The following is a 22,376-nucleotide window of genomic DNA, read 5'->3' as shown; positions in this document are numbered from 1 at the left end:
TCTGGAACCAGGGAGAGCCTGGGGGAGGTTGAATGGTTGGAGGGGAGCCCTTTCCCGAGGTACGGCAGCCTGTCTTACCACACAGCACCGAGGCTGGAGCTATGCCAGAACTGCAGCCCGTCTCAGAGGAGGGACTGGACGGGGACAATTGGAACTAGAGTGAGTGAAGCCTCAGCCCTCGTGGCTGGCACTGCTCCTCCACTTCAGTGGGGGCCAGGCAGGGAGAGAGCCGGTAGTTGGGTCTGAGAATGGGTGCTGGACTCGTCCTGCCAGCGTGAGGAACAGTGAACGCCAAGGAGCCAGAGATGATTTTATTGCCATGGAGGGAATGTAAAAACGTCGTCCTGCATCCCCGCACAGGCGTCAGGGCTTTGGGGGTTCAGTGTTGAGTGCTCCCGGTGCGGGCAGCTCCTCTCGGGGCTGGGCAGGGTGGACAGGCTCCTCTCACCCCTAGCTATGTGGTAGAGTAGAAAGCCAGCGCACAGCAGCTCACTTTCCTGGTTGCCAGGCTGCAGGAGCCGGGCCGGGAGCCGCCGAGCCTCCCCTGCCTGTGGGTGCAGACCCCACAGGGCAACTGGCACGGCGGGTGTGCACCCCCGTGGAGGTGCAGTGACCCCCGGCACAACAGAAACTGAGATGGGAAGGTCACAGTCTACACAGGAAGACCTCGTCACAAGAGGAGACTTGGACCCAGGTCCCCAATTTCTTCAGGCCCGAGGGGCCCTCTTGAACGTTCAGTCCCGTGAACACCCGACACGGCTGTTCTTGGCGAGCTGATTGAGTCCTTGATGCTGCCATGTGGAAAACCCGGGCCGTGGCCCAGATCCGCCGGCCAGGCTAGCTGATGAGCTTCTTGCGAGTGTAAGTTCTGCTAAAGGGGCGTCTCTGGGAGAGCGAGCGGCTAAAAGGAGACTCGTCCGGGGCGGAGGGGCGGGCGTCCACAGGGCCTGGGAGGAGGCAGGGGCCCGTGAGCCAGCATGCTGAGTGTTGCCTACACCCACCACCAGGGCAGGGAGATGTGCGGCCGACAGCTATGACCCTGGGAAAGGCCCAGGGTGGGCACGGTGCAAGCTCCATAGTTTGCATTCCAGTTTAGGGCCTCACATCTGTGGGGTTTATGCTGTTTGCTACCCTCTGTATCCTACCAGGGACCCCACAGGCCTTGTATACCCGTCCTGGGGCACTGCCGCTGAGCTCCCTTGCTCTACCACTTGAACCACACACAGCTCCTGGCTTTTTGCTGGTTAAGTCTCAAGATTTTTCTGCCCAGGCTGGCTTTGAACCGTAATCCTCAGACCTCGGCTTCTTGAGCAGCTAAGATCACAGGGTCTGGGCACTCTTGCGGCGCAGTGGTTTCTGGCCTTTTCTGCTATGTGGTATCAAGGAGTGGAGTGCCAACCTAGCAGGCACAAAGCCCCCCGGCTAGGCGGCTGTGTACTCCAGGCTGGATGAACTCGGAGTGCGCGCCTTACCCACTCCACCTGTGAGGGGTGCGGCGAGCGCTGTGGCTCCACGGTTACCTCGGGGGTCGCGGCCCTGCGAGCCGGGCGTGCGGGCCTGGAGGAGCAGCGGGGACCGGGTGAGCGCCTGCAGGCCGCTGGCGGAGAGGCCGCTCCAGCGGGGAGGGGTGGCGCCTAGGAGGGAGGCCAGGCGTGAGCGGGGCGGGGGCCCAGCCCTGCCCTCCCGGCCTCCCAGGCCCGAGCCACTCACCCGACAGCAAGACCTCGTGGTCCGGGGACCCGGCGTCCCCGCGGGGCGCGTCGCGCGCTCGCTTGGGCCCCTGCTCGGGCTGGGCGGGCGGCGGCGTCAGGTCGGGCAGCCGGCCCACCCCGTCCAGCTCGCCGCCGCCGCAGTCCACCGCGCGCTTCCGCCGGGGCCAGGCGCGGATGGCGTCGGGCGGCGTGGTCTTCCCGGCCTGCCTGGGCGACGGCGTCCAGGGCGCCCCGCGGGACGGGGTGCAGGCCCGGCAGATGAAGGTCTGCGCGCGCCCGTGCGCGGGCAGCGGGCAGCGCTCGGCCGGTGGGGGGCTGCCCGGCCCGGGGGGGCTCCCCTCGGCCCGCCGCCGCGCCGGCCTCGGTCTGATGCGGAGCCGGGGGCGGCCGTCCGCCTCCAGCTCCAGCTCCAGCTCGTAGGTCCGGGGCGCGGCAAGCGGGCGCGGCTCGGGGTCGGCCCCGGGCGGCCAGCCGCAGCACTCGGCCTCCTCCAGCAGGGTGAGGTGCTCCGGAGGGGGCGCGGGGCTCCGGGGCTCTCCAGGCTCTGTCCTGGCCGCCGGGCTGAGCACAGGGGCGGCCGCGCCCTCGGAGCGGGAGCGGCCCGCCGGGGGACCCGCGCCCCTCCTGTCCCATCCCCTCCTGTCCCATCTCCCGGTGTCGGCAGGCGGAGCGGAGCGGCGGCGGGGCGTGGAGGGGCAGGGCAGGGGGTCTCCCCACTCCACCTCTCCAGGAGGGGGCCGCGGCGGCGCCCTCCTCGCAGCACTCCCGGGCGAGGCCAGTCCAGCCCGTGGAGTGGGGGTCGGGTCGTGTAGTGGGGGCTTGGCCCTGGGAGGGGTCCTGAGGGGAGACCCCACAGAGCTGGGCCCCCCACTCCCGGGCTGAGTCGGGGAGGGAGCAAGGTCCTGGGGGCTGGGAGTCACTGCATGTGGCCACTCAGGGTCCAGCACAGACGGGGGAGGCGAGCCCGCTGCTCTGCCGGGAGTTCTTGGGGTCTTTGTTCCCAGAGGAGGGGTCTCCGCAGCCAGAGAAGGTCCCTCCTGGGGGACTTCAGACGTCCCCAGGGAGTCCCTGCCGGGTGAGGACGCCTGGGCAGCGGCCAGCTTTGCGGGTGTCCCCTGTGCGGCCTGCGGGCTGGCGGGAGTGGGCGACGGGGTGCGGAGCCGCCGCCGGCACTTCCTCGGGGTGGATTTGGAAAAGGTTGGCGATGGCTCACAGTCCTTCCTAGGAGTCTGGAAAGAGAAAGTTTGTTTCCGTGCTGGAGAATCACAACCCGAGGCCACACGGGACGATCAAGCCGAGTGCCCCCCTTCTTGTGCGGTCTCTGCTCCACTGCGCCTGCCTCTCCCTACTGGACTCCAGGCTCGAGCCCAGCCCACTTGACCCACGACAGCTTTTGTACCTGGTAAGCTGCAGGCACCTCGGAGCCCGGCATGCTTCTCGAGTGCTTCTCAACTCGGGCTGTACCCTTCTCTGCGGGGCTCACCACCTCACCCAGAGCCCCGAAAAGGAGCCTCTTGGGGGACTGAATACACAGGACTGGAGAAGTCTCTCTTTTGTCTGCAAGTCAAACACACGAGCACTAGTGCTCCGGACCTCGCTCCCAGGCTGTGGAGGGGTCGCTACTGGAGACTGGCAGGTCTGCATCGAGTACAGCGCTGGCCTGAGGCACAGCTGACCCCATCCCCGTCCCAGGCACGTGCTCCTCAACTCTGCCATTGTGAGGCAGACGGGCCAGGGTTACCTGACGTGTCCTGCTGGAACGAGTGGACTCTTTGCACACTTCGAGATTTTGGCTGGGACACAGAATAGAAGGAACTGGACTGTGCTCTGCCAAGTGACAACAACTTGATCCGAGGACTGCGTCTCAGAATTGCTTCTGGAGAACAGAACACAGTCAGGGACCGGGCAGAACAGCTTCGCCACTGCTGTGCAGCACAGCCTGCGATACGGTTCTCAGCCAGGCATCCCCGCTGCTCAAGAGACTCAGCCTAAAGCTGCAAGCACTGAAACTCCACAGACCCCTGGACAGAACTGCATGACATAAGCCGGGAAAGAAGGCATATAATATACATAGCCTCACGTTCTCAGCCTCCCGAGCGGCATGCGTCACCAACACCTGGCTTCTCAAGTACCTTTAAGTACCCCACCTCGCTGTGCACTCTAACGTGAGTTACTTGAGCAGTTACACGTGCACCTCAGCCCATGAACTGTGCGTGAATCCCACCTCCACGGTGTGGAAGGCTGCCCACGTCTGCCACCCCTGAGGGCACGGAGCCACCACACTTTCAACCTGAGAGTGTACTGAGTGACAATCCCGTACAGAGACGTTTTCAGAGAAGCTTAGGGACCACAAAAGAGGAGGCCACACTCACCCCCTTCTCCTTTCTCAGGGGACTCTTCAACCACATCACCGCCAGGGCCAGGATCAGAGGACCTTGAAAACCAGCAACAGCACTCGTGAATTCACACAGGACTCTCACCTGACAAGCCAGCGACCACCACGGGGAAGGGTAAGTATACAGGATTGTCATTACTTAAGACCTTGCTCAAGCTAAGCACACACACACCATGAGCTCCGGCCCACCCTTTTGAGGGCTACTCTGTGGAAAGCAATTTCACAACACCGAATGTAATGTCCAAACAGTGCTTCAGTCTGAAGGGCGCCCTCTTCTGTTTGTCTGCAGTGTCCAGAGAGGCACATCTTCCTCTGGTTAAATACTGTCTATACTATGTATACAGATTACATTCACGTGCAAGAGGCAGACGTCCTTGGCAAACTGACATGCTGCTATGAATTTCTGAGACAGCATAATACTTAGCTATAACTTTTTTTTCTTTGGTGCCAGTCCTGGGCCTTGAACTCGGTGCCCGAGTACTGTCCTTGGGCTTTCTTGAGACTAGCACTCTACCATTTGACACAGCATCACTTCCAGCTTTTTCTACGTATGTGGTACCAAGGAACGAACCTGGCTCTTCATTCATGTTAGGCAAGCACTCTACCACTAGGCCACACTCTTGACCCAGCTATAACTTTTTAAAATACATCAATGGAATTAAAAGTATGAATCTAGGGGGCCGGGAGTTTGGCCTAGTGGTAGAGTGCTTGCCTAGCATGCACGAAGAACCGGGTTCGATTCCTCGGTACCCCACATACATATCAAAAAGCCAGAAGTGGTGCTGAGGCTCAAATGGTAGAGCTCTAGCCTTGAGAAAGTCCAAGGACAGTGCTCAGGCCCTGAGCTCAAGCCCAGGACTGGCAAAAAAAAAAAAAAAAAAAAGAAAGAAAGAAAGAAAAAAGAAACTGATGGGCAGGGAGTGTGGCCTAGTGGTAAGGTGCTTGCCTAGCATGCACGAAGACCGGGGTTCGATTCCTCGGTACCACATACATAGAAAAAAGCCAGAAGTGGTGCTGAGGCTCAAATGGTAGAGCTCTAGCCTTGAGAAAGTCCAAGGACAGTGCTCAGGCCCTGAGCTCAAGCCCAGGACTGCCAAAAAAAAAAAAAAGTATGAATCTAGGCTGGAGGCATGGCTCAGTCTCTCGAGTTCACACATGCAGAGGTATGAGTCTACTGAATTCTTAAAGACCCAGTTGATATAAAAAAGGTGACTATCGTGTGTGTGTGTGGAGGAGGTGCGTTGTCCGCTGATACTGAGGAAGCAGACAATGTAGATATGCTAACAGAACCTGGTAGAAAAGTCCATCCTAAACAACCAGCAAAAACCAAGTCTGGAGGTATGGCGACAGTGGTAGAGCGCTAGCTTAGCAAAAGAGAGACCCTGAATTCAACCCTCAGGACCATCTGAAAAAAAAATACAATAAAAAATAACGCCCCCCCCCCCAAAAAAAAGTGTCTGAGTTTCAGACAGTACCCTAACCCAGCCATTATCACCAACATGGCCAATCTCAATGGTGTCTGTGAAGGTGGCAGACACCAGTACACCATGTCCGTCTCCTGGCCCCATAGAGCTTGCAGAATGCTCTGTGTTGGAATAAGCTGAAGAGTCGGGGTCAAGAGGGCAAGCAGGGGAGCTGGGGCAGCGAGCTGGGGAGGAGGCCGCACTCACCTGCCCTGGAGCTGCCGGTGCAGCAGTCTCCGGGAGGTCTGCTTGTGCACTGGGGTCTCGGCCACACGCTTGGTGAGCAGTCTGTGATAACCTGCAAGGTAAGAGCTTCCACTGTGAGCCTCCCGACTCCCTCAGCAGGCAGCACAGGAGGGGCAGCACGGGAAATCTCGCGTCCACTCTGCCTGTGGGGGGCACCCTTGTCTTTGAGCTGCATTCTGTGTGCACAGACCTCCACAGTGGGCGAGCATTGCTGGAAATCCAGTGACCACAGAAGCAGAGGCAACAGATTACAAAATCATTTCTCTACTAAGCCATCCTGAAGAAGGAAAATGTTTCATGCTCAGGCTGGCTTTGAACCAAGATCCTCAGATCTCATCCTCCTGAGTAGCTAGAATTATAAGTGTGAGCCACTAGCCTGGCAATACATAGAACATTTTTTTTTTTGTCAGTCATAGGGCTTGAACTTGGGGCCTGGGCACTTTTCCCAAGCTCTTCAGTCTAAGGCAAGTGTTCTACAACTTAAGCCATAGCACGACTTCCAATTTAACATATTTCTAAATAACCAACTGGTAGAAAGTATTTTTAGATGACAACGAGAAGACATCAAGACCAAAACATACAGGATGCATCTCAAATGGTGCTTAGTGGGCAATTTATACCTGCAAATGCTCAGCCAGAACTGGTGACTCACGCCTATCATCCTAGCTACTCGGGAGGCTGAGATCTGAGGATCACGGTTACAAAATTCGTGAGACTCTTGTCTCCAATTAGCCTCCAGGAAACTGGAAGTGGCACTGTGGCTCAAGTGGTCAAGTGGTAGCCTTGGACTGAAAGCTCAGGGGCTGCAGAGTGCTTGCCTAGCATGCACAAAGCCCTGGGTTGGATTCCTCAGTGCCACACACAGGCAGAAGTGGTGCTATGGCTCCAGTGGTAGAGCATTAGCCCTGAGAAAGCTCGGGGACAGTGCCTAGAGCCTGGGTTCAAGCCCCAGCACTAGCAAGGAAAGAAAAGTCTCAAATCAGCAACTTCACCTTTACCTTCAAAAACTGAGACATGAGCTTACTGCCAGCATGGTCTAGAAGGCTGGCAGTAAAACTAAAACCAAGGCAAATGATGACGACAAGATGAGAAAATCCCGAGAGGAAAGTTGAGCGGGCGGGGCAGCAGCGGCCTCGTGCTCCCTCACCTTGTGGGGCAGAGCTCCGGGTCTTCTGCAGGCCCTCCACGGCCGACACCGAGTGGCTCCGAGGCAGTCCCCGCTTCAGGGATCTCTTGGAAGGAGAAAGCATTTCCTGGTTGAAGAGATTTCTGCGAACTTTGGTAACTTCTGAAAGCACAGGGTGGGCAGAAGAAAATAAGCAGCGACTCCTGACCGGCAGTAAAACAGAGAAGCTGCTTAAAGCAGCTTTCTTTTCCCTTTTTTTTGGGGGGGGGAGCGGGGGGAGCAGTCCTCGTATGTGTGAACCGCTGGCATTTAAACAGCTCCACAGCCCCTCCTCTTTCTTCCTTTTTTCCTTTCATGATACTGACACTTTTATACATTTTGGGCCACAATTTTGGGACCATGTGACTATCTTACTACCCTCTCTTTTTTTGCCAGTCCTAGGGCTTGAACTCAGGGGCTGGGCTCTGTCCCTGAGCTTCTTTTGCTCAAGGCTGGTACTCTACCACTTGAGCCAGTTCCAGTTTTTTCTCTGTATGTGGTACCCAGGAACTGAACCCAGGGCTCCATGCGTGCTAGGCAAGCCCTCTGCCACTGAGCCACATACCCAGCCCTGTTACTCTAAGACACAGAATTTGGACATTTGTAAGCAGCAGTGACTATAAACCGCACTGGGAAATTCATTGCAGCCACTGGACGGCAAGCAAGGAGAAGCAACCTGCCCTTGCCAGAGATGCATTACCTTGCACTGCCGTGTCTTTCACTGGGGGAGGAGGTGCAGGCTGCGAACTGCCCTGCAAGACAAGAGAAGCCTGAGTCAGACTAGCAGACACTCGCCTGAAACAGAAGGCCACCGTTCTGTAGGGACCCATGGCAGAATCGGCCACAAACCGAAGCAGACACTTCCTGCCCGGTGCACTGGAGCCTCACAGAACAAACACGGGACATGCCCAGAGGGAACACTTGTGTTACACACACAGAGACCATAGGATTGTGTGAAGAGCGATATGGAGGCGCTTCAGAGAGCAAAGTCACAAGTGAAACAGATTAAATCTTTTTTCCGTTGGTCAAAGGGCTTGAACTCACTGCCTGGTGCTGTCCCTGAGCTTTTCTACTCAAGGCTAGCACAGTGCCACTTTGAGCCACAGTGCCACTTCCAGCTTTTTTTTTTTGTCAGTCACAGGACAAGGCCTGGGCATTGTCCCTGAGCTCAAGGCTACCACACTACCACTTGAGCCACAGCTCCACTTCCAGTTTTCTGATTATTAACTGAAGACTCTCACAGACTTTTTAGTGCCCGTGCTGGCTTTGAACTGTGATCCTCAAATCTTAGCCTCCTGAGTAGCTAGGATCACAGGTGTGAGCCACTTACTTCCAGGTTTTTTCTGAGTAGTTAATTGGAGATAAGAGTATGAGGGACTTTTCTGTTCGAGCTGGCTTTGAACCACCATCCTCAGATCCCAGCCTCCTGATTAGTTAGGATTGATTATAGGCGTGAGCCCCAGTGTCCAAGTTAGTTTGCTTATTTTTAACTTTTTCATGCTGGATTTTTTTTTTGTCTCTGTATTACCTTTATTATACTCTTAGACGAAATGGTTAATCTCCTAGCAAGCTTATATCTCTCTATTATTTATTATTTAATACCGGTTGAGCATCTGTAATCCCAAAGCCCAGAACATGAACGGCTCTCATAATTTTAAAACAGCTCCATGTCGGCACTCACATGCAGAGAGCCATGCCCTGCTGAGCCGGCCACCAGCCGCAGGCCACCTGCCCACACGGCCTCCTACAAGCACGGCAGTGCCCTCATGCAACCTCCACGGCCGGGAGCGGCTCTCTCTGGACACTTACGTTTCTGGTAGCTCTCTTGGACACTTTGGGAATTTCAATTTGTCGAAGAGTCTGTGAAACGTCAGCAAGGCTTTTGTGTCGTATTAATGTGTTTTTCCTGTTAAAAAGAGAAGGAAGGGGCCAGGAGTTTGGCCCAGTGGTTAAAGTGCTTGCCTAGCATGCATGAAGACCCGGGTTCGATTCCTCGGTACCACATACATAGAAAAAAGCCAGAAGTGGTGCTGAGGCTCAAGTGGTAGAGCTCTAGCCTTGCGAAAGTCCAAGGACAGTGCTCAGGCCCTGAGCTCAAGCCCAGGACTGGCAAAAATAAATAAATAAATAAATAAAATAGCAACTTCCTTTAAAAAAAAAAAAAAAGAAGGAAACAGTCAAGACACACCGGTTGGCTCCTGCAACTCAGACTTGGGCCAATGCCCAGGATGTGGACAGAGGCCACGGGCTGTCACCAAGGCAGAGAAGCTGGCGCCGGGCCCTACCTCCTCTTCTTGGCGGATCTGGTGCGGAGCTCCTCCAGCTGCTCCGAAGCGGCGCTGCCCGGGGCTGGCCCAGGTCCGGGAGGCCCCGAGGCAGGAGGGGACTTGCTTTCCTGCGTCATGGAGTCATCACTGAAGAAGTGGGCAGGCAGGACGGCGGCCAGCTTCCCAGGGATCTGAAAGGCCAGGCTGTCGTAAAGCTTTCCGAGTGTCTCTGGGATGGAGTCGATGTACCTGCGGGGCAGTCTGGGTAAGCCCGGGGCAGATGACCCCCACGCCTGCACGTGAGTCCCGGAAAGCACTCGAAGGTGGAGGCAGCAGCCTCCCAACTCACAACTGCAAGATCTCCTCCAGAAACTCTGACAGGAACGCCGAGTCCTCGGCTCGGCTCACCAGGCGCAGCAGCTCTGTCACCTAACGGGGGTGTCAGGAAATGACCCTGTGACCTCTGGGGCAGCGCCAAGCTGCAGGACGGGCTCCGAGGGCATGGGGCTGCACTTGCCTCCTCCTCCACTACTTGCTCCATCTCATTCAAACATTCTCGAATCGAGGGGCACTGCAGACACATCTCCAGACGAAGGAACACCTGAAGCTGGCACCTTGAGAGGGAAGAAGAAAGGATACTTGGTCACCTCTGCTTAGAGGGCCTCATAAGCAGAACTCCCCTGTAAGACAAAGTACACTATATAAAAAATCAAACTATGTGGGACTGGGAGTGTGGCCTAGTGGTAGAGTGCTTGCCTAGCATGCATGCATGAAGACCAGGGTTTGATTTCTCAGTACCACATACACAGAAAAAAGCCAGAAGTGGTGCTGTGGCTCAAGTGGTAGAGCTCCAGCCTTAAGCCCAAGGACAGTGCTCAGGCCCAGAGTTCAAGCTCCAGGATTGGCAAAAAAACAAACAAAAAGGAACTACATGACTTGAGGGTAGGGATGGGAAGGGAGGGGGAAGAAGGGGTGACACTGACCAAGAAGCACTACACTCATAGCTGACTTGCTGTAACCCCATAATAATAAACACTTACTCTCTGATTTTGTCTTCTTTATTCAGCGCTTTTTCTAGATTCTGCTGAAGACTTTTGCTAGTTGCTAAGAGGTTACTTTTTACGTGATTCAGGCAGTTCTCCTGAAAAGATAAAACCATTTAGTACACAGGAGAATACTAAGTAATGGATCACAGTTTTTAACTTCTTTACGAGCTAATGCCCTAACAAGGGACATATAGTGACTTACAAATTTCCCTCGATCATTTAAATAAAGCAGTGAAATGAGTATTCATCCTCTGTATCTCCAAAGAGAAAATAGTGAAATTATTTGTGAGCAGTGGGCATGCAGAGTTCCAGCTGTTTTTAAGAACAATTTTTGCCAGGTGCTAGTGTCTTACACCTGTTAATCTTAGCTGCCCAAAAGGCTCAGATCTGAGAATATTCTGGCCCAGCCAGAATAATCTGAGACCCTCCATCTCCAATTAATCAGCAAAAAAGACAAGCTGGAGGCATATCTCAAGTGGTAGAGTACCAGCTGTGAGCAAGCAAACGAAAAGTATGAGGCTCTGAGTTCAAGTTGTGGTACTAGCCAAAACATGACCCTACCCACTCAGCTCCCTACGCCTTCTGGAATCTGGAAGCAGACTTATTCCTTGTTCCTATTACTGTTTTTTAGGCATTTACAGAATGGAATTGTCTCAAGATACCCAGCCACATGAATTCTTTGACAACACAATCTGAACTTTCTTACTTCTAATTCCGTAGTGCCTTTAGATTTTAGGAAGGCTTTCATGGTGGAGACCATGTTCTGGGCACATGAATACAATCCGGTTTCTCTTGTGGCCACAGCTTTCTGGTAGCACTCACGCAGGTAAGAGAGCAGATCTTCCTCGGTTTTAAAATCTGTGGAGAAAGTGCAGTGACCATGCTCAGGCGAGTCTGTCTCGGGAGGCTGCTGGCCCTCGGGGTGGGAAGCAACACGGATGCCCCATCGTGAGGGCTAGTGGGTCCTAGCAGACAGGGCAGCTCCCCAGCCAAGAAGAGCCAGTGCGCCATTCTATAGCGCCCTGGCCCAGACGCTGAGGAACTAAGTGGTTCAAGACTTCACAGAGGAAGTGCTCGATATCAACTAAAATTAGGAAACACAACAAACACATTGTCTTTTCTTTGGAGGACATGATGTTGTAGGAAGTCTGAAAGAAAACCCAGAAGATCCCTAGGCAGGAAACAGTGGCTTGTGTTGCTACTCCAGAGCCAGAGGTTGGGAGGATTGAGGTTCAAGGCCAGTCAGGGCAAAAATAAGCAAAAAAAATACCCTACACTCCCACCCCCAAGAAAAGTAACAATCGAGACACCATCTCAGGAAATAAGTCAGGCACAGGGCTTCCCAGCAGCAGTTCCAGCACGCTGGAGACCATAGCTAGGAGGTCAACAGTGGCAAAAAAATAACAACAAAAAAAAACCAAAGGCTGTGGTGTGGCTCAGGTGGTACAGTGCCCGACCAGCATACTGTAAGGCCTAGCAAGCAGTTCACCACTCCGCTACACTATCTATTAGCAAGCAGAATTTGAAACTAAAAACATTCCCCCGGACACTATCACCACCAGAGATGTCATGTGTATGCTCTGAGGAAAAGTATAAAAAACCGTGAGAAGCCAGGTGCCAGTGTCTCCTCCTAGTTACTCAGGAGGTGAGGTCCGAGGATCAAGATTGGAAGACAGCTGAGGCAGGAAAGCCTGTGACACTCGAGGTCCAATTTCCCACCAGAACACCCGAAGTGGCACTGCGGCTCAAAGTGGCAGGGTGCTAGCCTTGAGCAGAAAAGCTCAGGGAGAACAGACTGTCCCGTGACTATTCACAGACTCATGCTCCAGAAGGGAGGGAGACCTTTGAGCTTAGAACTTGTTCTTCCCCGCACCGCCCGGGCTGGCTTGTGGGTCCCTCTCTCCCCGGCTGCGTCTGGACTGCCGTCGGGATGTAACTTCTGAGCCTTGGCGTTCAGCCTGGCGACGTTCAGCATCTTCAGGGAGCGGCACATGGCATCCATCTTCTGCCTCACCGGTGTGCGAGGGACGCCGCCTGCGGGGGGGGAGAACGCTGGCTCAGAAGGCCACGCGTGACCTTCGGGAGGAGTTCAAGTAGGCAGCTGCCACCCATAACACAGGTGAAAAGACAGCCCTTCCTCCACCCAAGTCGGGACGACACAGTGCAGGCATTTTTACACACACCCAAAGCAAGACACTCATTTTGCTTCATGGTGCCGCGGTGAGGCTGGGATGGAAGGACTGAGCTGGAGGTAGCCTGGACACGGGGTGAGACCCTGTCACCCTTATCCTTATTCAGTTAGGGTTTCAATCTCATTTCAGGAAATATCCATCTTATAAGCTTAAAAAAATAAGAAGATTTTGTAAAAAAAAGCAGTCTGTGCACATACGTTTCTTTCTCCAGTCCTCTGGATTCGCCAGGGTAGACTCTTCGCTGGACTTGCTGTGGTAGAGCTCGGAGAGGCCATGTGTTAATTCACTCTCTGTTTCGGAAGATGCTTCCATACCAGTGGAGGCAGCCTGTAGTAAACTGTAAAGCCAAGATTGCAAATTTCCGAAATATTTCTAAAAATGACACAAAAACAAAGACCCACAGTCCTTCCTTATCTACAATAAAGATAATCTTACAAGACACTCTCAAAATGTATCTTCTTGGAAGGGAAAAGGTCCCCCCAATTTATCTTCTTCGTGGAGCTTTTGTGTACAACACTGGCCTTTGTTTTTCTGTTGCTGATCCCAAGGCTTGAACTCAGGGCCTGGACGCTGTCCCTGAGCTTTTGTGATCAAGGCTAACGGGTCCACTTCCAGCTCTTTCGGTAGTCAATTAGAGATAAAAGTCTCGAGGCCTGTCCTGCCAGCTTTGACCATGATCCTCAGATCTCAGCCTCCTGAGTAACTAGGATTACAGGTGTGAGCCACTGGCAGCTAGCAAGTTACTTAATCCTAAATGTTTTCTGACAGCCATATACAGGAGTTTTATTTAACAGTTTGGTTTTTTTTGTTGTTGTTGTTTTGCCAGTCCTAAGGTTTGAACTCAGCCTGGGCCCTGTCCCCAAGCTTCTTTTGCTCAAGACTAGAGCCTTACCACTTGAGCCACACCTCTACTTCCAGCTCGTTCAGTTTATGTGATTCTGAGGAATGGAACTCAGTGCTTCATGCGTGCTAGGCAAGCACTATGACTAAGCCACATTCCCAGCCCTTACAGTTTCTTTTCTTTTTTGTCAGTCTCAGGACTTGAACTCTGGTCCTAGGCGCTGTCCCTGAGCTCTTCAGCTCAAGGCTACTGCCCTACCCCTAGAGCCACAGCCCCACTTCCAGTGTTCTAGTGGTTAACTGGAGATAAGAGTCTCACGGACTTTAGTGTCTAGTGCCCAGGCTGGCGTTGAAGCACAATCCACCAACCTCAGCCTTCTAAGTAGCTAGAATGACAGGCAGGAGCCACCGTGCCTGGCTGATGGGTTCTTCAGTAAATTTTTAGCAAAGACAGAGTCAGTAGTTAATAATCAATACTCAAGAGAAATTAAAAAAAAATACCAAAATGATTCCATCAAATTTGAAGTGGCACCACTGATGTTAGAGAAAGGAAACCATGTTTCCATCATGGCTGGACTCCAGGGCTTGCTGTGGCGGAGCTCCTGCTGGGCCCACTCTGGATCGGGAGCTGCAGAACCCATGGACAGAGGCAGGAGAGGAGAGGAGGCATGAAAACCGGACCAGACACAAGCGCACTGGCAGCAAGAGCGCGGTCAAGCTGGCCTCGCCCATACCCTGCATGGTCCAGAGATTCCAACACAGCACCAAGTCTTTGTTGCACACAAACATTAGCCCTCACTCACTACCAGGGCGGCCGAGACAGGCCCTGTGGGCTTCACACTGGAGCACGGGGACCTTGCTCCCTGAAGTGAGGTGCAGAGCCCATGCAATGTCAGCAGACGGGTTTACACCACCAGAGCAGCTGGAGGGCACACTGGAGCCAGGGGGCGCTGACCGGTGTTTTGACGATGGGGTAATTCTGTGCACCGCCAGACGGCAGCAGCTGATCTGCGAGGACTGCTGAATCCAGGACACCAGACACGTCCCCATCCTGTGCACCACATCCTTTCCACCACTCTTATCTGTCCACAGCTCACGTGTGCATGTGTGCACACACACACACATTCCAGCACTAAGGCTTGAACTCAGGGCCCTTCACTCTCTCTTGGCTTTTTCACTGAAGGCTGGTGCTCTACCTCTTGAGCTACAGCTCCATTTCCGGCTTTTGGATGGTTAATTTGAGATAAAGGTCTTTGGGACTTCCCTGCTCTGGCTGGCTTTGAACCTTGAGCCTCAGATCTCAGTCTCCTAAGTAAGTAGGATTACAAGCATGGGCCAATGACAACTATCTCCTCCACTCTTGTGGAGCAAAGCTCCCCTGAGGCACAGGCTGGGTACTTGCTGTTCCTCATCCCTCTCTTGTAATCCCACCCCACCTGGACCCAACTTCCTCCCGAAACCCACGCCTGCCACCCTATGCCACTCGTTACTGGCTGGGAAACGTACCACAGGAGGCAGGACTCTCAAAGGAATCAGGAAGCTGACTCAATACATCCTCCACAACATGAGAGAACGCGGGGGGTGAGTCTTCAATACCTCCCGCGTTGACAGGTTGTGGAAAACACCTCTGAAACTCCACCTCCTTGGTCCGGAACACAGTGAGAATCACAGCACAGGCAGAGAGCGGGGAAATGACGCCAGTGACAGGGAGCCAGTCCTCACCAGGCTCCACGGTGACAACCTAGACAGAAAGGCCTGTTAGCAGCAAACAATGCTTTTGATACACTTTAAAAGCTCCCACTTTAAACAAGGAAGACCTCGCATCGCCAGAAGCCTTCACTAAGCGTCTAGCGTATACCCACTGCACCCTCACAGCAGCGCTACGTTAAAAACATGACATTATCCCTACTTCAGAGGAAAAAGTAACCAGGTCAAGGCCTTTCCTTCCCGGGCTGGCTTTGAGCCATGATCCTCAGATCTTGGTCTCGTGAACAGCTAGGACGACAGGCGTGAGCCACCAGCATATGGTTTGTGATACTATTTCTATTTTTACGGTGTCACAGCTTTAAACACTCATGGTAAGAGTGCAGAACAGAACAGTTAGCAAATAACAGGAAGCCTCCCCTCACTTCCTGATCTAATACTGCTCTATTTTTCCATGTGAATTTAAGGTGATTATAGCTTCTTGCTGAAATGGTTTCTGCAGTAACGAGTGCTGTCCTTGCAGGCACCACGGTCCACACAGGGGCATCAGGACGTCAGTTGTAAAGATACTGTTATGCAGAGGATGCTGCTAGCGAGAACTGTTCCAGGCGGGAAGGGCACCCACCAGATGTAAGCCTTTGGCCGTGAGCGTGTGCGCCAGCTGCTGGAGTACTGGCCCCTGGGCTGCTCTGGCTTCCTCTGGACACTGCAGCATCCAACAGTCTGTGCCCAGTGAGTCACCCATGGGGAGAGACCACTGGGCCACTGAGTCTTTCAGGAAAATGCTGACTGGTTTCTGAAAATGTCTTTGATTCATCGCCAAGGGCTCCAGGATAACTGTCCATGCTTCTTCAGTCTCTTTGCCTGGGAGGGAAAAAAAAAAAAAAAGAATGTTAAAATTCAACTGTAGGGACCAGGAGTTTGGCCCAGTGGGAAATGTACTTGTTTAGCATGCACGAAAACCTGGGTTTGCTTCCTCGGTACCACATACATAGCTCTAGTGGTAGAGTTCTAGCCATGAGGAAAAGCCCAAGGACAGTGTTCAGGCCCTGAGTTCAAGCCCTGGTACTGGCAAAATAAAATAAAAATCATCTGCAAGCAGTATTCCTCAGGCACAGGCTGCATCATCAACTTCCCTGTGTGATGGCTCCAGGGTGAGGCTCACTTCCCAACACCTAGCACGCACCTGGAAACAATCCTGTTCACTTGGGAGTTCGAGAAAAAGCAACAGAAACTAAAAAGATTTTTTTTTTTTTTGCAAGTCCCGGGACTTGAACTCAGGGCCTGAGCGCTGTCCCTGAGCTTCTTTTGCACAAGGCGAGTGCTCTCCCACTTGAGCCACGGCACCACTTCCAGGTTTCACGACGAGTTTATTGGTGATCAGAGTCTCAAGGAGTTTCTTGCCCAGGCTAGCTTCAAAAGCAGTCCTCAGATCTCAGCCTCCTGCGTAGCTGGGATGACAGGTGTGAGCCATCGGCGCCCGGCTCTTTTTTTTTTTTGCCAGTCCTGGGCTTGAGCTCAGGGCCTGAGCACTGTCCTTGGGTTTTCTCAAGGCTAGAGCTCTACCACTTGAGCCTCAGCACCACTTCCAGCTTTTTTCTACATATGTGGTACCGAGGAATCGAACTCGGGTCTTCATGCATGCTAGGCAAGCACTTTAACCACTAGGCCAAACTCCTGGCCCCTTTTCTTTTTTTTGTACACGAGCTGACAATTGTGCTGGACTAATACGCAATCCTAAGCCGTGCCATCTGATTTTACTTCATCTAGTTACAAGCATTCAGTGTTTAGGTTATAAAAAATAAATCAACAGCATGGGCCTGCCTTGAAGAGATAAGAGTGAAGTAAAAAAAAAAAACTTCCCAAAGTATTTTTCGCTTACCTTTAACGGGCAGAAACAATGTGCCTTCAATGCGTGGAAATGAGGCTTCATGCTCGGGAGAATTATAGAGCAAACGGTTTAAAGTGGCATCAGCTGGCCAAGCTAAACTCCAGGGAGAAAGGTGAAGTGTGCTGGGCAGCTTTCCTTCCTGCTCCAACACGGCTTCCCCAGTCCTACTAAAACCCTGGCTGAAAATCTCAGACGGCAAAACAGCACCTCCTCCACGGTGGAGCAGCTCACACACTGTCCAGTACCCATCGTCGTCTGGGGAGTCCCACAACTGAAATAAAAGAAGCTCAGGTCAGTATCCATTAGAGAAGGAGAAAGCCAGTAGCAATAACCAGAACTATTATCATACAGCCCCAGGACATCATATGCCCTCAAGAATGTGTTCCTTGAGCTGGGCTCCAGGCACCAGAGGCTAAGATAGGAGGATCAAGGTTCAAAGCCAGCCTACAGGAAAATCTGACACTCTTATCTCCACCAAAATGCTAGAAACAGCTATGGCTCAAGTGCTAGCTTTGAGTGGAAAAGCTCAGGGACAATGCCTAGGCCCTGAGTTTAAGCCCCAACACACACACACACAACATAGTAGTCAAGTGCTGGTGGCTCATGCCTATAATCCTTGCTACTTAGGAGACTGAGTTCTTAGGATCACAGTTCAAAGCCTGTTAACCACCAGCAAACCAAAAGTGGCACTGTGGCTCAAAGTGGTAGAGTACTAGTCTAGAGCTCAGGGACAGTGCCCAGGCCCTGAGTTTAAGCCCCATGACTGACACAAACAAACAACAAAAAAAACCAAAAACAAAAACAGAAAACTGGGAATCTGGAATGCTTGCCTAGCATGCATGAGGCCCTGGGTTCAATTCCTTGGTACCACATAAATAAATTAAAAAACAATGGTTTACTAGGATTTCAGATAGTTCTAAATGTATGAACCTCTTGGAATTTTGAGGCTTAAAACTGTCTTCCAAGCCAGCAAAGTGGATTAAAAATAACCTTTGAGTGTAACAATTTGCATTTAGCTAACCTATTCTATGAGTCTTACTAAAGACTGTTTTTGTCTCCAGTGGTTGGCATCTCTCTGGGCCAAGACCAAGCACTTTTCTGTTTTACACTGTCTAGTACTTGACTTTTCCCACTAAATATTTTTTGCTTTTTTTTTTCAAATCACAACTGCCTAATGTATGCATTTACCAAGTCTTTTGGGTGACTTCTGACATGGAAGTACATTGGCGATCTTAACACACTTAAAAACATTATCTGTAATCTTGCAATTAAGTCCACATGGGGGCACATCCCGACACACGTAAGGCTAGTGGCTGTCTGCGACGTGCTGTTAGAGTGAAGGAAAGTGACAGCTGCGGCGAAGCGGACGTGACAGGGGAAAGGGGGGAGAGGGGGGAGAGGGGGGAGAGGGAGGAGAGGGAGGAGAGGGAGGAGAGGGGGGAGAGGGGAGGGAGGGAGGGAGGCCCAATCCAAGGCTGATGGCCTGAATGGAAGAAAATTCACTCTGCCCGAACCCGAGAGGTCCGACAGTGGCTCAGGAAGAAGGCAGCAAGCGGTCAGGACCGGCGCGGAGCCGGGCCAGGCTTCCTTCCCAAGCGGAATCCACACTCGCCGGGCGGGGCCCCGCTCACCCACCTCGGCGCGCTCGGTCGTGTCCACCCAGTACAGGGTGATGCTGCGGGCGCCCATCGCCTCCCGGATCCGTCGGGGCAGCAGCTTCTCCATGACCTGCCCGGGGGTGGGCGGCGCGCGCGGCGCCTGCGCCTCGCAGCCCACCACGAACTGCAGCAGCTCCCGCCGCGAGCGCGGGCAGGGGGCCACGAGGAAGACGGCGTTGGCCGGGCCGCCGAGCGCCGCGCCCGCCTCCTCCGCCTCGCCCTCGGCGTCCAGCAGCCTGCGCCCGCGGCTCCGCAGGACGGGCTTGGCGGGGGACGTGATCTCGGGCCGGTCCCACTGGTAGTCGAGCAGCGTCTCCATCAGCGCGCTGTGCGTGTGGCTGGCGCGCGGCGCCGGGCCCGGCAGGTGGGCGCCGCGGACGCCGGCGCCCAGCCGCGCCTCCAGCTCCGCCTCGAAGTCCTCCCACGAGCGGGTGCCCAGCTCGCGGAAGTCGGACGCGCGGGACGGGCGGCCGCGCGCGCCCTGGGAGTCGAAGAACTTAAAGGCCCAGTGGACGCCGGCCAGGCCGAACCGGCCGCCCAGGTAGGCGAGGAGGCGCAGGGCGGCGCGCCGGACCCGGCCGGGGCGAGCCGCGCCGCCCGCGGTGTCCAGCACCAGCATGACCTTGTGCCCGCGGGCCATGCCGGCCGCGCCGCGGCCCCCGCCGCCCTCGCTCGGGGACTCACAGGCCGAGCTCCGGCGCCATTCCCGGCTGCCCCGAGAGGCCCGGGTCGAAAAGCTCCCGCGCTCTGCGGACGGCGGCTGCTATTGGCCGGCCGCCGTCCCCAGGTCGGCGCTTATTGGCTGCCTGCTGCGCGTCAGCAACGTGCGCCCATCCACCTGCGACGCTAAAGGGAAGCGCGAGGGAAAAGCCCCGGCTTGATTGGTGGAGAGCGGGGCGGTGGGCGGGGCGGACCCGCCCCCGGGGAAACCCGGCCTTCATTGGCCTGTGCATCCGGTTTAAAATTTAAAGAGGCGGCGCCTCGGGGGCGTGGCCAAGCGCGTCTAGGGGGCTCCGGGCCGGGGGCCGGGCGCTTGTGCGCAGGCGCCTCGGGGATCGACGGGGTGGGAGCGCGCAGGCGCGGGGCGCCTGTAGGCTAGTTTGTAGCCAAGTGGAGTTGGTGGTTGGTTTTCTTCGCGTTTGCACCGCCCGGGGCCTTCGGTGAAGGAGAATCAGGTGACGAGGAGTCTAGCTTCCTGCCCATGGAAATAAATTGTTAACAAGGAAACAAAACGCTCGTGATCCCCGCGGGGGGAGGGGCCGGGCGCGGAGGAAGGGCCGTCGCGGGGATTCCGGGGCCTCCACGGGAGGCGGCCCGGCCCCGCCTGGAGTCTCCCTCCTCGTTTCGCATCTCCACTCGTTGCTTTGTGGAGGCTGGATCGTATTTGTGATCACGCCTGCGTCTCCCCCCAGGGCAGTCGGAGAAGACGCCGAGAGCCGCCTCCGAGGCCCGGAGCCAGGGACCCATTCCCAACGGTTCTCCTCTGCTGGGGAGAAAAAGGGACGAAGCTGGGACCGGCCTCCTCCCCACCCCAGGGTGGAGAAACTGAGGCTCAGCACCGCCTCCCAGTGAGGAAGAGAGTGCTGGAGAGCCAACCCAAGCCCTCTCTCTGGCTGTCACCCTTGTTCCCCAATACACAGCCCTTCCCCACGCGGCCTGACCATGAGTGCCCCTGGGCACGGGAGGGCAGAGGGCTGGGGGAAGCCTGCGCCCTGCTGTGTCACTACCACTGCAGATGACTCACTTTTTTCTCTGTTTGGTGATCAGCTATGAGATCTATTTCATGTTAATGTTTTATATCCGCATTTGGGGTTTTGGTCAATCAAATTCATATTTTGGTCAATCAATTCATATTTTTTTCTATTTATTTAGAAACAGGGTCCCACGATACAGTCTAGGTTGGCTTAGAACTTGTTACGTCACCCTGGTTGATCTCAAACTGAAGATTTTCCTGCCTTCTCTCCACATGCTGTTATACTGAAGTTTTCCCTATACGGATGGACTGACTGTCCGAGCTTATCTGCATTGTGGAGACCAGGGAATCACTTGTTAATGTATCACAGCCTATTAATCATAACACTTTCAATTTCTCACTGTGTTCACTCCACAAGGATACATATGGGCCAGGCCAACATGGGGCACAGATTAGTGGGTATGCGTGACAATTATGTGCCACTGGCTTCTCATGAAACTTGTTTGGCTTTAGGATGCAAGGTTTCAGGGTAACTCTGTTGTCCCAGGTTTCTTTTGTTATGTTTTCATTATGATAACTATTGTTGTAATTCTTATTATTATGGCTGTTCTCTATGTCTGATGGGTGTGGGCAGAGAATTGTTCCACAGAGAAATAGAGAGCCACTCATTTGAATCCTGGACCATTTAGCAGCCAGGTCCTTGTCTTAGCCAAAGCATCCTCTGGGCCAGGTCCCCATGGTAAACATTTCACACCTGTGAGTTTGTCCCCTACCACCCAGGCCACACTGTGGGGAAGGGAAAGCTGGGGCAGGCTGGCCTGGTAGAGGAGCAGAGCCAGGACAACCCAGCCAGTGAACCCCTGCCTTCCATGCTGTATTTTCTGAACCTCACACATACAGGCAGTCCTAGAGCTCAGCATTTTCTCATTCCTCACAAGAACTAACTTTATTATTATACCTTTTGTTCTTTGATAGTGGCCCTGGGGTTTGAACTTATGGCCTTGTACTTGCTGGGTAGTAGCTCTGCCACTGAGCTTTGCCCCGAGCCTGTATAATTATCTGGAGAAAGGGGAGAATGTTCCGGAAGGGCTTGACTGCCTGCTTCAGGTCCCACATTTGAAAATGGCAGAATCTGGGTGAGTCTAAACAGCCCATGCTGAGGAGGACTCCATGCCTTCTGGTGACACCCATTGGCCCTGACCTGGTCTCCTCCATTCCTGGGCATGGTGGAGCGGGTACTGCAGGCCACAGCCCCACCAGCTACATTCCAGATGGGGTAGATAGTCTCAGCTGGCTGCCTTCCCCACTCCCCAGACGCAGATCACGCCTTATCTGCAGCCATCAGTCTCTCCTCAGGCACAGCTCAAGGTCACCTCCAGTGGGTGCAGGCTGGCTCACTGCATGGCCCCCTCACAGGACAGAGCACCCCCCCCCCCCCGCCTTCCCTGGGTTTTCCAAACCCTGCCTACCAGCCTAGTCTAGCAATTCGTATGGGCTTTGCTGTGCCAGCTAGATTGGCATGTATGTGTGCATATGTGTGTGCCGTGCCAGGACTTGAATTCAGAGCCTTGGCTCTCACTCACCTTTCCAGCTTTAGGCTGGTGCTGTCCCACTTGAGCCAGGCCTCCAGTCCAAGCCTGGGCTTCTTCATTTGCCTGCAGTGTTCCCAGAGGGCAGAGCTCCACGAGGTGGTGCTCTCCAGTTTGCCATTGGCCCAAGCCAATCACGTGAGCAGGCACTGCTGGGGGCAGAGGGAGGGGAGGCAGGGTCAGTAGTAGGTGTCTGGAGGGTCTGCCTGTGGGGCCTCCCCTTATCCCCTGTAGATTCCTGCACTGCACAGGACCGCACCCCAACTTCTGTCCATCCTACAAGAGATACCTTCACACCTGGACTCAGAGCAGGGGCAGGGGAAGCAGGGAGAAACAGTCCTAGATGGGTTTGCCCCCAGGAGAGCCAGGCCCCTCCCGTGCCTCCACCCAAGTTTCCTTAGTCCCTTGGTGACAATGGCTTCCTCCCCGTGGGTGGCATGAGTGTGGGCACTGGAAGCTCTTTCCCAAGTGTCCCTGGTGAGTTCAGGGCCTGGGTGTTGTCCCTTAGCTTTTTC

General features: G+C 54.3%; 1 protein-coding gene across 1 annotated transcript; it reads right to left on the bottom strand.

Annotated features, from left to right (window-relative positions):
* Positions 1–306: 306 nt before the first annotated feature.
* On the bottom strand, positions 307–19,283 carry Ticrr (TOPBP1 interacting checkpoint and replication regulator). Its single transcript, XM_090321612.1, has 22 exons — positions 18,557–19,283; positions 16,913–17,192; positions 15,656–15,894; positions 14,833–15,067; positions 13,828–13,954; positions 12,684–12,823; positions 12,137–12,328; positions 11,001–11,152; positions 10,289–10,389; positions 9,766–9,862; positions 9,598–9,677; positions 9,267–9,497; positions 8,791–8,887; positions 7,682–7,733; positions 6,964–7,104; positions 5,778–5,868; positions 4,085–4,146; positions 3,454–3,588; positions 3,112–3,269; positions 1,711–2,941; positions 1,521–1,634; positions 307–947 (listed from the first exon to the last, which is right to left on the bottom strand). The coding sequence occupies exons 1-22, from the start codon at positions 19,217–19,219 to the stop codon at positions 838–840; spliced, it is 4,728 nt and encodes a 1,575-aa protein (XP_090177738.1). The 5' UTR covers positions 19,220–19,283; the 3' UTR covers positions 307–837.
* Positions 19,284–22,376: the final 3,093 nt, after the last annotated feature.

This window comes from Megascapheus bottae, chromosome 30 (genome assembly GCF_031878675.1).
Source record: "Megascapheus bottae isolate mThoBot1 chromosome 30, mThoBot2.hap1, whole genome shotgun sequence".
Taxonomy (NCBI): Eukaryota; Metazoa; Chordata; class Mammalia; order Rodentia; family Geomyidae; genus Megascapheus; species Megascapheus bottae.
Note: the sequence above shows the minus strand (reverse complement) of the source record. Positions and strands in the feature narration are given on the sequence as shown.

Excerpts from the sequence above, each read along its gene's own strand:
- Ticrr (XM_090321612.1), bottom strand. The coding sequence starts at position 19,219 with ATGGCCCGCGGGCACAAGGTCATGCTGGTGCTGGACACCGCGGGCGGC. Across the intron at positions 7,734-8,790 it reads CCAAGAGAGCTACCAGAAAC|GGCAGTTCGCAGCCTGCACC; the intron begins GTAAGTGTCCAG and ends CTTGTCTTGCAG. Across the intron at positions 1,635-1,710 it reads CCACGAGGTCTTGCTGTCGG|GCGCCACCCCTCCCCGCTGG; the intron begins GTGAGTGGCTCG and ends CCTCCCTCCTAG.